This window comes from Lepus europaeus, chromosome 18, assembly GCF_033115175.1.
Source record: "Lepus europaeus isolate LE1 chromosome 18, mLepTim1.pri, whole genome shotgun sequence".
Classification (NCBI taxonomy): Eukaryota; Metazoa; Chordata; class Mammalia; order Lagomorpha; family Leporidae; genus Lepus; species Lepus europaeus.
In genome coordinates this window covers 61,857,976-61,871,254 of record NC_084844.1, presented here as the reverse complement: position 1 = coordinate 61,871,254, position 13,279 = coordinate 61,857,976, and the positions used below count along the sequence as shown (strand labels likewise).

The following is a 13,279-nucleotide window of genomic DNA, read 5'->3' as shown; positions in this document are numbered from 1 at the left end:
TGACCCATCGGATGGAAGACCTCTCTCTCTCTCCTCTCTCTGTGTAACCTGACTTTCGAATAAATAAATAAATCTTCAAAAGAAAAATAAATAAAAACAAGTCAAAATGCTCTTTCTCCTCTGAATGAATTCAAGTAGATTCAGGCGCCCGCAAGTAAACCCTGCAGCAGAAGCGGGACCGGCACGCGGCAGGCACAGGAGGGTTGTGATCTGTCTGTCACAGTGTGCACGGAACATACCCGCAGCCCAGCCTTTCAGCTCCAATATTTAGGAATTCCCTTTGCGTATCCCAGCCTCTCTCATCTCCTTCACGCGCGGCTTCTTCCGAGAAGGGAGGGGAGGCGGCAGGAGGCGCACAGCCCTCCAAATAGAAAACGTGTGGCTGACTCAGTGCAGGGGATTCCAAGTGCAACGTGCAAGGCGGGCAGGCGTGTCGCGGCAGCCTGAGAGCCGAGGCACCCTACTCACATGCCCACGACCCAACCACGGCGGATCCAGCGAGACTGCACCCTCTCCAGCCACTTTCTCAAGAGCTCCGCGTGCTTGCCTCCCACCATGAGCTCTGATGCACGTGAAGGGACAGGCATAAAAATCCCACTTTCCACACACACACCTGTGCCACCAGAAAGAGCTAAGAACATTTTCTGAAAAACTAAACCCCCCAACCTCAGAAACCTCCTAAGCCAGACCTTTGTCTCTGACTCTCAGAGCTAAAACAATCTTTTTAAAACAGATTTTATTTATTTGACAGGCAGAGTTAGAGAGTGGGGGGAGATGAGTGTGTGTGCGTATGCGAGAGAGAGAGAGAGGGAGAGAGAGAGAGAGAGGGAGAGAGAGAGAGAGAGATGTCAATTAATCTTGTTTCTGGTTGGGCTAGAGCCTGGAACTCTAAGCACTTGGGCCATCTTCCACTGCCTTCCCAGGTACATTAGCAGGGAGCTGGATGGGAAGTGGAGCAGCCGGGACTCCTAAGGGACACCGGCATCACAGGCAGTGACTTAAACCCGCCGTACCATGACACCGGCGCCTTAAACAGATGCTAAGATTCACTCAGTTCCACTGTCCAAGTCACGGCGATCTTGGGCAGCATGAACCCAGGCGATCTTGGGCAGCATGAACCCAGGAGGCCCAGAGCTGTCTGTCATGTGCCAGCTCAGGAGACTGGGCTGCAGGGCTCCAGAGAGAACCAAAGCACAGGTATGGAGGACAGGGGCTCCTGAGACCTAAAAAGCTCAGAGAATGAAAAGTGCTCTGATCGTACCTGGGAGATGACAAAGGAGCCCGGGGTCTCACACCTGGGCAGACGTGGGCTGGGGCAAAATCCCCAGGCACAGAACTCCATTCTGCGTCCTCCCAACTGGCGCTTGCCTCCCAGCTGTCCCTGACGCGTGTATAGGGGGCAACCAGATTCTCCCAAAGCCCCGTTTTACCCTTGCTTTCCCCACTTGCTCTTAGCAGTAGCAGCACAACTCCCTGACCCCCACTCCTGTTCAGATCTCTTAGACACCCTCTGCTACAAGCACCAGCTAACACGAGTCAAGATCACTTCCAGGGCCAGCGCCGAGGCATAGTAGGTTGGGTTGCTGCCTGCAGTGCCAGGATCCCATATGGGCACCGGTTTGAGTTCCGGCTGCTCCACTTCCATTCCAGCTCTTTGCTATGGCCTGGGAAAGCAGTGGAAGATGGCCCAAGTACATGGGTCCCTGCCACCCACAGAGTCCCCTGGCTTTGGCCTAACCCAGCCCTGGCTGTTGTGGCCAGCTGGGGAGAGAACCTACAGATGGAAGATTTCTTCTCTGTCACTCTGCTTTTCAAATAAATAAATAAATAAAACTTAAAAAAATACATTTTGAACTTGCAGCGTGAGTGCCATCAGCAAAATCCAGACTATGGGAAAGTCAACAACTCAAAAGGCCCTAGCTCTTCAGAGATAAACTGTCAGGAAAAAAAAAAAAAGTACTAGAGAAATAAATGGGTGAAGAGAGAACCTGCAGAGATGTAACAAACTTCCACACGGGGGCCGCTTTGTGGTGCAGCAGGTGAGGCTGCCAGCTCGGATCCAGCTCCCTGCTGACCCACCCGGGAAAGCAGTGGAGGATGGCCCAAGCGCCTGGGTCCCTGCCACCCACCTGGCAGACCCAGATGGAGTTCCTGGCTTCTGGCTTCAGCCTGGCCCAGCCCTGATAGTTACAGCCATTTGCAGAGTGAACTAGCAGATGGAAGAGCAATCTCTCCCCCTCCCCTGCCTTCCAAATAAATTAGTTAAAAAAAAAAAAAAAGAATCAATACAGCCATAGGACAGAATTCTATTCAATTATGAAAAGAAAGAGCTACCAATCCATGCAATGCACATGGTTACATGACAGAAGCCAGTCTCCAAAGGTTGCAGGCTGGGGCAGGAGTCCGGTACAACACTGTCTGGGACGTTTGCCTGGGACATCTGCACACCATATTGGAGGTCAGATTCAAGTCCCAGCTCCTCTGCATCAGGTCCAAGTTCCTGCTGTTGCACACCCTGGGAGGCAGAGGTATGGCTCAAGTACTTGAATCCCCAACCCCCCACATGGATTGAGCTCCGGGCTCCTGACTTTGGCCTGACCCAGCCCCATCTACTGTATCTGGGGAGTAAGCCAGTGGAAGAAAGACCTTTCAAACAAAAATAAATTAAAAAAAAAATGTTTAAAAAGAAACCGTCCAGGGGCCGGCACTATGGCGCTGCAGGTTAACCCCACTGTCTACAGTGCTGGCATCCCATATTGCCAGTTCAGTTCCTGACTGCTCCACTTCCAATCCTGCTCCCTGCTAATGCACCTAGGAAAGCAAATGAAGATGACCAGAGTACGTGGTCTCCTGTAGCCACAAAGGAGAACCAGATGGAGCTCTTGGCTCCTAGCTTTGGCTTGACTCAACCCTAGTAAGCATTTGGGGAGTGAACCAGCAGATGGAAGATCTCTCTCTAACACTGCCTTTCAAACAAATTAATTTTAAAAAAATGCTGTTCGGGACAGTGTTGTGGCACTGGTTGTTGGCACTTTGTAAGCCAACATTTACAAAGCTCGCATTCCATATTGGTGTGCCAGTTCAAGTCCTGGCTGCTCTGCTTCCTGCTAATGTACCTGGGAAAGCAGCAGAAGATGGCCACAGTACTTAGGCCCCTGCAACCCATGTGGGAGGATGGAGTTCCCAGCTCGTGGGTTTAGCCTTGCCCAGCTCTGGCCATTGCGACAGAACCAGCAGACAGAAGTTAGATCAATCGGTTCTTCTCTCTCTGCCTTTCAGATGAGTAAACAGATCTTTAAAAGAGAGAGAGAGAGAGAGAGAGAGAGAGACCATTCAACAACAAGCAGCTGGGGACCACAGGAACCCAACTCCGCAAGATCCTGGCTCAGGCAAGCCCACGGAGATGGAGAACGGAGCAGCAGCTGCCAGGGGCTAGGCAGGGCTCAGGGGTGATGGGCACCTGGTCTCTTGGGGCAGTGAAACTGTTCTGCTAGCAATACGCTGGTGGGAGCGTCTGTCAGGATCCCCCGCGTTTCACAGAACTGACAGCAAACCTTAACAGGTGCAGAGCTGTGACTGCTGAGAGGGTCGGGGCGCCGGGGGTGACAGGGCGAGGTAGCTGAGGAGCCGGGCGATGAGCAGGCCGAGAGCAAAGGCACGTTGATGATGCCCAAGTGCTGTTCTCAGCAGCCCAGGTAACACGGCCCACACCTATGTACCTGTGCAGTGCACAGGTGTGGGGGGAGCCAAGTCCCTCTCTCCAAGAAAAGGCCCAGGGGGACAGCCAGAATGGTCTGTGCCACACTGGGGGACTTGGGGAGATCCCATTAGCTTAAAGGAAGCTGGATGGACACAGGAGGGCACCTCAAAAAGATTGTGGAAAACGGAATTAAATGAAGTTAGGGCAGGCATTCCACTCAGCACCTGAGGCCTGCAGACTTGTAAGAATGCCTGGGTCTCACTCTGCACTCGCTTCCAATGCGGCTGCCTGTTAATGCCCACCCTGGGAGGCAGCAGGTAATGGCTCAGGTGCTTGGGTCCCTGCCATGCACACAGAACAAGATAAAGTTCTGGGCTCCTGGCTTCACCCTGGCCCAGCCCCAGCTGTTGCAGGCATTAGGGAAGTGAACTGGGAGCTCCAGACGGCATGTCTCTGACACGGGCAGTTAGTTAAAGCTTAGGTGAGCTGGAATTCTTGCAGCCCTGCAACATAACCCTATCTCTTTAAAGACTTATTTATTATTTGAAAAGAGTTAGAGGGAGAGAGATCTTCCATCTGCTGGTTCATTCCCCAAATGGCCAAAACAACTGGGCTGGGCCAGGCTGAAGCCAGGAGCTTCTTCCAGGTCTCCCACAAAGGTGCAGGAGTCCAGGGACTTGGGCCCATTTCCGCTGCTTTCCTGGGCCATAGATAAGATCTGGATCAGAAGTGGAGCAGCTGGGACGCAAACTGGCGCCCATATGGGATGCCAGCGCTGCAGATGGCGGCTTAACCCGCTATACCACAATGCCAGCCCTAACCCTATCTCTTTAACTGTCAGCTTGATTTGCCCACCTTCCCAGGGTGCACCTGTCCCATCAGGGACACGGGCACATGCTAAGACCCCAACCCCTGCCTCATAAAAGAGGAAGAGAACAGAGGGAGTCGAGCTCTCTTCGCCATGGACCACACGTAGAGGCACAGCTAGCTCTCCTCTTTCTCCCATGGGCAACCCTCCGGCCACTGTAATGGGTAGTTCTCTGTGTGGAGCACTGAGAATTCCCTCCTCTGTGTGAGGCAGGAACCTGGGGTAAAAACTTAGATACCCAGGCTTGCATCACATCTCCCTCTGCTGCTTTGCCTTTCAAACAAAATAAACAAACAGAAAATGAAGCTTATTTTGGTGCCAAAAAATGAAAGAAAAAAAAAATCTTGACAGTCCATCAAGTTTGGTATACATTTTCATGTTGCATATTTTAATGTCAACAAATCTGAAATTCATGCAATTTTTTCCAAACATATTCTCCATGAACTTTTTGAAGACCCCACGTATAACAAACCTGGGTGTGCACATTTCTCAGCTCTGTCCCTGAGGGGGCTGAAATGTCACCACACCCTGAAGTTAGAGCCACCCAGTGCCTAGATCTTGGTCTCCAATTGCACGCTCCAGGAACAGGAACCTGGGATCCTTCAAGGACCACACGCCTAGGCCGGAAAGCAAGGAAGGGCTCAAAACAACCAGTTGATGTGAGTACGTCAAGGGCACACAGCCACCAACCAGGAGAGCTCCCGATGGCTGAAGCATGAACAATCCGAGCAATGAAAGAGAGGACGCACTGCTGGGTTATAACCCAAAGTATCAAAATTTCAAGGCCAGTGCTGTGGCATAGCTGGTAAAGCTGCAGCCTGCAGTGCCAGCATCCCACACGGGCACTAGTTCCAATCAGAGCTGCTCCACTTCCGACCCGGCTCCCTGCTAATGTGCCTGGGAAACAGTGGAAGATGGCTCAAGTGCTTGGGTCCCTGCACCCACGTGGGAGGGAGGATGCTCCTGGCTTCAGCCTGGCCCAGTGCTGGCTGTTGTAGCCCCTGGGAGATTGAACCATGTATAGAAGATCTGTCTATCAGTCTCTCTGTTTCTCCCTCTGTCTTTAACTCTTTCAATTAAATAAATAAACCTTTAGGGGCCAGCGCTGTGGCACAGGAGGTAAAGCTACTGCAGCGTAGCAGGTAAAGCCACTGCCTGCAGTGCCGGCATCCCATATGGATGCCGGTTCTAGTCCCGGCTGCTCCTCTTCCAATCCAGCTCTCTGCCATGGCCTGAAGAAGCAGCAGAAGATGGCCCAAGTCCTTGGGCCCCTGCACCTGCATGAGAGACCCAGAAGAAGCTCCTGGCTTTGGGTCAGCGCAGCTCCAGCCATTGTGGCCAACCAGAGAGTGAACCAACAGATAGAAGACCTCTCCTTCTCTCTGTGTAACTCTGACTTTTAAACAAATAAATCTTTTTTTTTTTTTTTTTTTGACAGGCAGAGTGGATAGTGAGAGAGAGAGACAGGTCTTCCTTTTTGCCGTTGGTTCATCCTCCAATGGCAGCTGCGGCCGGCGCATTGCGCTGATCCAAAGCCAGGAGCCAGGTGCTTCTCCTGGTGTCCCATGCGGGTGCAGGGCCCAAGGACTTGGGCCATCCTCCACTGCCTTCCCGGGCCATAGCAGAGAACTGGACTGGAAGAGGGGCAACCAGGACAGAATCCGGCGCCCCGACTGGGACTAGAACCCGGTGTGCCGGCGCCGCAAGGCGGAGGATTAGCCTGTTAAGCCACGGTGCCAGCCTTAAATAAATCAATCTTTAAAAAATGTATCAATATGACTGTGAGTTGTGACTTTTGTTGTGACCTTTGGCATGCTGGCCATCAGGGAAGTTGGGGGTGGTGGCATTGAGGTGTAACACTGGCAGTGCACTAACTTTTCTGTCAGTGTAAAACTGTCCTAAGAGAAAAGTGCATTCATTTGCATAGAACTAAATACACACACACACACGCGCGCAAATAATGACAACTACACAGGTGTCCTATTCTGGCTGTAATACCACACTACAGTTTTGCAAGATGTCACCATACACAGGCTCAAACCAGCACGTCAATCTACAACGATCCCCCAATAAAAACTTCAATTAAAAAAAGAAACATGCTTATGTTTTTGGATAGACCCGTTAGCTGGAACGGCCTGTCCCCTACTTCTCATGAATAGTACAATTTTTGCAATGTTTGAAAGACCCCCATTCCCCAATGAAGTAAGAAATGAATTCCTCAAAGAAACAAAATTTTAAAGAAAGAAGTCTATTTAAAAACAAAACAGGGATGGCATCAGAGCATAGCGGGTAAAGCTGCAGCCTATGATGCTGGCATCCCATATGGGTGCTGGTTCAAGTCCCCGCTGCTCCACTTTCAATCCAGCTCCCTGCTAATACACCTGGGAAAGCAGTGGAAGATGGCCAAGTGCTTGGGCCCCTGCACTCACTGGCTGTTGTGGTCATCTGGGGAGTGAACCAGCTTATGGAAGACCTCTCTCTCTGTCTCTCCCCCATTCTCTGTAGTTCTTTCAAATAAATAAATCTTAAATGAGAACAAGAAAAAAGGCCAGAGCAGGAAAACGAGTAAAACAAAAGAAAAGAAACCCCAAAAATGAAAATATGACTGAGACCAGAAAGAGCTGTCAGCAGTGCCCTCCCTACATCCCCAGCCCCCGTCACTGGTACAACTGGGCACACACACAGATGCCATGGCCTATCCTACTGTCCTCCAGGCCACTGCTGCTCCAAGCGTACACGAAGGAGAGAAGACAAGATCTCAAGACCTCAGACCCCAGCGTGCCGACAGCACTGACCACACTGGCTGCCTGTTCCTGGAAACGCGCCCCAAGTGCCCCTGACTCAAGACAGATGCAAAGGCCATTCTCCCTCTGAGCGGATCTCCCATTCCACACAGCAAGCAGCGGCATGTGCCACAGCCCTAGAGCCCAGGGCATAGTGACCCCTGGGCCCCCACGGCTCCTCCAGATAAGACCACAGAAAGTCTTGCTTGAGATGACCATTCTGTAAGGGGATCGCCAGGCTGTCCTGTTACGTCACACCTGCTCCGTTCCTGGGGGGTGGGGGCCCAGCAACTCCTAGCTAGGTCAGAGCGGGAAGGGGTACAGCCAAATCCTTATGCCAAAAGGCACCTAACCCCAGACTTTCTTCGTTAAGACGGCAAACGCAGAAAACAAAAACAGAAGCCACTCAGTAAGGTCATTCTCCTTCCTCTCCAGCCCTTTTCCCAAATCAAAATGGTCCCTAAGAGTTTTCACCCAAATGCCCAAATCAGGCTCCAATGGCCACACCTCCCAGATGGAACCAGTCTTGACCACAACACTTGTTCAGCAGTAGCAAATCGTGTTTTGTAAAAGTACTTAATTTACCGGAACTACAAAACCGGCTGTGTTGAGGAGGAGTGCTGTAAAATTTGAGAGTCAGAGAAAGGAATGTTTACTTAGAAAACATTACTGGAAGGGCCCAGCGTGGTGGCGTAGCGGGTAAAGCTGCCACCTGGAGAGCTGGCATCCCATATGGGCGCCAGTTCGAGTCCTGGCTGCACCACTTCACTTCCAATCCAGCCCCCTGCTAATGTACTTGGGAAAGCAGTAGAAGATGGCCCAAGTTCCTGGGCCCCTGCACCCATGTGGGAGACCCAGAAGAGGCTCCTGGCTCTGGCCTGGCCCTGCCCTGGTCATTGTGGCCATCTGGGGAGAGAACTAGAAGATGCAAGATTTTTCTCTCTTTCTTTTTTTTCTTTTTTTCTTTTTTTTTTTTTTTTTGACAGGCAGAGTGGACAGAGAGAGAGAGAGACAGAGAGAAAGGTCTTCCTTTGCCGTTGGTTCACCCTCTAATGGCCGCCGCGGTAGCGCGCTGCGGCCGGCACACCGCGCTGTTCCGATGGCAGGAGCCAGGTGCTTATCCTGGTCTCCCATGGGGTGCAGGGCCCAAGCACTTGGGCCATCCTCCACTGCACTCCCGGGCCACAGCAGAGAGCTGGCCTGGAAGAGGGGAATTTTTCTCTCTTTCTATGTGTTTCTTCCTCTCTCTCTGTAATAAATCTTAAAAATCACTTTGCCCCACAGTGTGGGTGTTTTCTTTTCTTTTCTTTTTTTTTTTTTTTTTTGACAGGCAGAGTGGATAGTGAGAGAGAGACAGAGAGAAAGGTCTTCCTTTTTGCCGCTGGTTCACCCTCCAATGGCCGCTGCGGCCAGCGCATCTCGCTGATCCGAAGCCAGGAGCCAGGTGTTTCTCCTGGTCTCCCATGTGGGTGCAGGGCCCAAGCACTTGGGCCATCCTCCACTGCCTTCCCGGGCCATAGCAGAGAGCTGGCCTGGAAGAGGGGCAACCGGTATAGAATCCGGCGCCCCGACTGGGACTAGAACCCGGTGTGCCGGCGCCGCAAGGCAGAGGATTAGCCTGTTAAGCCATGGCGCCGGCCATTGTGGGTGTTTTCAAGACGCAATACGGACTGTAGTAAGTTGTAACAAACAGCTGAACTGTTAGGCTCCTGAGCTCCTGCCAGTCTATATCTTCCCATGCCAACGCTGAGGGAGTAAGACGGTTGCCTTAATTTCTTTCAGACACCATAGAGGCTGAACCACGGGAACAGGTTTACCTTCCATGCCAGGCATCTGCACTAGCTTTGAAGGCTAGCAGGGGCAGCGAGTTACACCTCTGATCCCGTTCTGCCCAAAGAACCCAAAGTTGGATTACAGAAACCGCAACCCGCCTCTCCCTAGATGAGAAAGCTGCAACCAGGTTGAACTACAGAAATCATCTTAGGTGCCAAGTCTCAAAGGTACCTGGGTTTGTTTACAAACAGGACAACTTGAGTTGAAGATTTTCTTTCACAGTGAAGTTTCCATTAGGAAAACTAAGCATGTGGGGTCAGCGCTCTGGCCTAGCCAGCGAATCCATAGTCTGCAGTGCAGGCATCCCATATGGACGCTGGTTGGAGTCCTGGCTGCTCCACTTCCGATCCAGCTCCCCGCTAATGCAGCTGGGAAAGTAGAAGAAGATGGCCCGGGTCCCGGGACCCCTGCAGCCCCGTGGGAGACCCGCAACAAGCTCCTGGCTCCTGGCTTTGGATTGGCACAGCTCTGGTCGTTGTGGCCATTTAGGGAGTGAACCAGCGGATGGAAGACCTCTCTCTCTCTCTCTGCCCCTCAGATAAATACATCTTTTAAAAAGAAAACGAAACCCGTGCCTGCAAATCTGCCGAGAACCCTCTCCAAACCTTGCAGATCCACGCGCTCATCATCAGGCTGAACCGCTTCCCCAACCCTCTCTCTTCCTTGACGGCGCCCCTAGAGAGTACTACAAACGTCTGGCCAGGACACAAAGTGACTCCCCCAGATCGGAGACAAACGCAAGAGGGGCTGGAGCACCCCTGATCGCGCACGGGCAGGCAGAACAGCAGCTGCGGGACGCCCGGGGCCCAAACCCGGGCCAGCGAGCCACCGCCGCCGCCGCGCTGCAGCGTCCAAAGTGAGCCATCAGAAATGAAGACAGCCAAAAAAAGCAGGCCAGGCGAGCAACAGCTTCAACCCGACTCCTTCCATTTCCTCAAGCTCCGCCAGCAAAAGAGAGGTGAGGGGGCAGGCGCCGCCTACGCCACGCGTCTGAATCCAGGCCAGAGAGCCCAGCCTTGCCCGTACGCCCACTTCAACCAGACCCTGAGTTTGTAGGGCGCACAACTCCGGTGGCAAGGATCGCACCCTGCTCCTTATAGCATCGGTTCCCCCTCCGACTCCAGCTCATCCCAGCGTGGATCCAAGGTGAGCGCCAGCACCCCGGAGCCCCGCAACCCCAGCGAGAGCGCAACCCGCAGCACGACGCTACACGGTAGCAAGCGGGGCGTAGCAGCAGCAGAAAGAGCAACACCGTTTCCAGATTTCCCTCGCACGTGGGAGCGCACAGGAACACCGCACCGGGCACCGCCTCCTCCACCGTGACGCCCGGGCGGGCGCCTGCTCTCCCCACACCTCCCCAAGCCGCCCCGCCGCACCTGCGCCCACACCCCGCAGCACGGTAACACCGCACCGGGCACCGCCTCCTCCACCGGCGCCGGCTCTCCCCACACCTCCCCAAGCCGCCCCGCTGCACCTGCGCGCACACCCCGCTCTCCCCAAACCCCCTGCAAAAGGGGTCTCGGCAGTCCCGGGCTCCGGGCGGCCCGGCCCCCGGCCCCGCCCTGCGCGCGCAGCTCGGGCAGAGGGGAGGGGCCGGGGACGCACGGGACCCCTCCCCCTCCCACGGGCGCGCGCGCCGGCCCGGAGGTTTCCAGGCCCCCCGCGCCCCCGGACGGCGCCCGCCGACCCCGCGCGCGCGCCCGCCGCCTCCGGGCGCACCTTGCGCTTGCGGGCCTCGGCGGTGCCGCTCCACACGAAGCACTGGTAGATGGCGCGCAGGTTCTGCTTCCAGTTGTCCACCTTGAAGCTGCCCAGGTGCGAGCAGCCCGGCGGCGCCACCGCCAGCTCGGCGTCCATGGCCTCGCCCTCGGGCTCGGGCCGCGAGACCATGGGGGGCAAGGCCCGGCCGCGCGCGGGGGGCGGCGGCGGCGGCGGCGATGGGGGCGAGGACGACGCCAGCGCGGCGCGGGACTGCCCGGGCGCGGGGAACAAAGCGCGGCGGTCGCGGCGCGGGCGGACAAAGACCCGGCTGCGCGAGCGCCGAGGGAGGCGGCGGACGCAGGCGCCGCCCGCGCTGCGCTCTCCCGGTCTGCGGAGGGCGGGGCGGGGCGGGGCTCCCGGCCGCGGGCGGAGATTACGTCACTCACGGCCAGGCGGCTGGGGCTGTACTGCGCAGACGCGCGCCGGCGCCAGGCCCCACCCCCTCCACGCCTTCCCTTCCCGCGGACGAGGCCGGCGGGGAGGGGCGGAGCCAGCAGGAGGCCCCGCCCGGGCTCCCACGCCATTGGTCGGATGCCAGCCTGGGGCTGTCGTCATAGGCAGCGAGGACAGTCAGTCAGGCTCTGGGCCGCCTCCTGGTGGGGGGTGCGGACTAATCGACGTTCCTGGCTTCTCCGCGAGACGTGGGGAGGCGGGGGCGTGCTGCAGGTTGGGCGGTGCGGGACGTCCGTCAGGGGACTGAACCGGTTTGCACCGGCCTGAGCTTTGCCGCATAGAGGCGGGGTGTCGGGCTGGGGGCGGTGCGGAGGGGGAAGTGGTGGTGGCGACCCGTTCTGTGCCTGGCGCGGCCTGCCGGCAGCCCCCAACCCCAAAACCGGAGCCTGCGGTAGCCCCAGCCAGCAGCTGTGCACCCCGTTTTGAACGACCCCCCCCAGCTGCGTGTGTTTACGGAAACAGCGGGTGCGATTGCGTTCCCCCCCACCCCGTCCTTAAAAACATCACCTGATTGTGAATTTAGGGAAATCTGGGTTTTTTGCAGCAAAGCTTTAACAACATCCAAACCACACAGCGGGTGCATAAAGACCCTACTTTTTATCTCACATAAAAATGCATGTGACATTTTTATAAAGATTTTTTATTATTTATTTCAAAGGTAGAGTTACTGAGAGGGAGGGGGCAGAAACAGAGATCTTCCCTCTGCGGGTTCACTCCCCAGATGAATGTGGTGGCTGGGGCTGGGCCTGAGGCCAGCAGCCTGGAACTCCATCGGGTCTCCCATGTGGGTGCCAGAGGTCCAGGTACTTGGGCCATCACCTGCTGCCTTCCAGGCGCATTAGTAGAGAGCTGGATCTGAAGTGGAGCAGCAGCGCTACACGTGACTATTTTTTTTTTAATTGTATTTAATTGAAAGGTGGCGTACAGAGAGGGAGAGAGAGAGGGAGAGGTCTTCTATCCGTTGGTTCACTCCCCGAACAGCCACCCCGGCCGGAGCCGTGCTAAACCAGAGCCAGGAGCTTCCTCTGGGTCTCCCACATGGGTGCAGGAGCCCAAGCACTTGGACCATCTTCTACTGCTTTCCCAGGCCATAGCAGAGAGCTGGATGGGAAGTGGAGCAGCCGGGACGTGAAGCAGTGCCCCACACTGCTGACAGAGGCTTTACCCACTAAGCCATAGCGCCAGCCCCATATATGACTGTTTAAAACAAAAATTATAACATTGTTTTGAAGGGTTTATAGTGTGTAGGACACACATGGCAACTATGACACAAAAGATAGGCAGCAGGTGTGAATTAAGTTACAAGGTTCCGAAATTTTTTTTGGAGTCAAATATAGGTTATTAAAAATAAGGGGTGTTGAGGCTGGCTCTGTGTTTGCAAGAGGAAAAGCTGCAGCCTGCAATACCAGCATCCCATTTGGGCACTGGTTCGAGTCCCGGCTGCTCCACTTCCCATCCAGCTCCCTGCTAATGCACCTAGGAAGGCAGTAGAAGATGGCCCAACTGCTTGGGCCCCTGCACCTGCGTGGGAGAACCGGAAGAAGCTCCAGGCTCCTGGCTTTGGAACAGCCCAGCCCTGCACATTGCGGCCATCTGGGGGGTGAACCAGCAAATGGAAGACCTCTCTCTCTCTCTGCATCTCCCTCTCTCTGTCTGTAACTCTTACCTCTAAAATAAATAAAAACGTTTTTTAAAAAAGCGGCAAAGTATCAATCTACTGTGGGTACCTTCACTGGATACAAAACCAAGCCCCCCAAATACTTTGAATATAAAAACAAAATATTTTTTAAAAAGAAACAGGAAAGAGGAAGAAGCACCAAAAAAGGTGACATTTTCTATGACTGCATCCAATCAAAAATCACCAAGGATGGGAAATGCAAC

General features: G+C 54.6%; 1 protein-coding gene across 1 annotated transcript in view; it reads right to left on the bottom strand.

Annotated features, from left to right (window-relative positions):
- USP22 (ubiquitin specific peptidase 22) overlaps positions 1–11,089 on the bottom strand; it is a 38,502-nt gene extending 27,413 nt beyond the window's left edge. Inside the window, exon 1 of the mRNA XM_062216633.1 lies at positions 10,904–11,089. Coding sequence (XP_062072617.1) covers positions 10,904–11,074 — 171 coding nt within the window. The 5' untranslated portion in view covers positions 11,075–11,089. The remainder of the gene's footprint in view (positions 1–10,903) is intronic.
- Between the last annotated feature and the right edge of the window lie 2,190 nt (positions 11,090–13,279).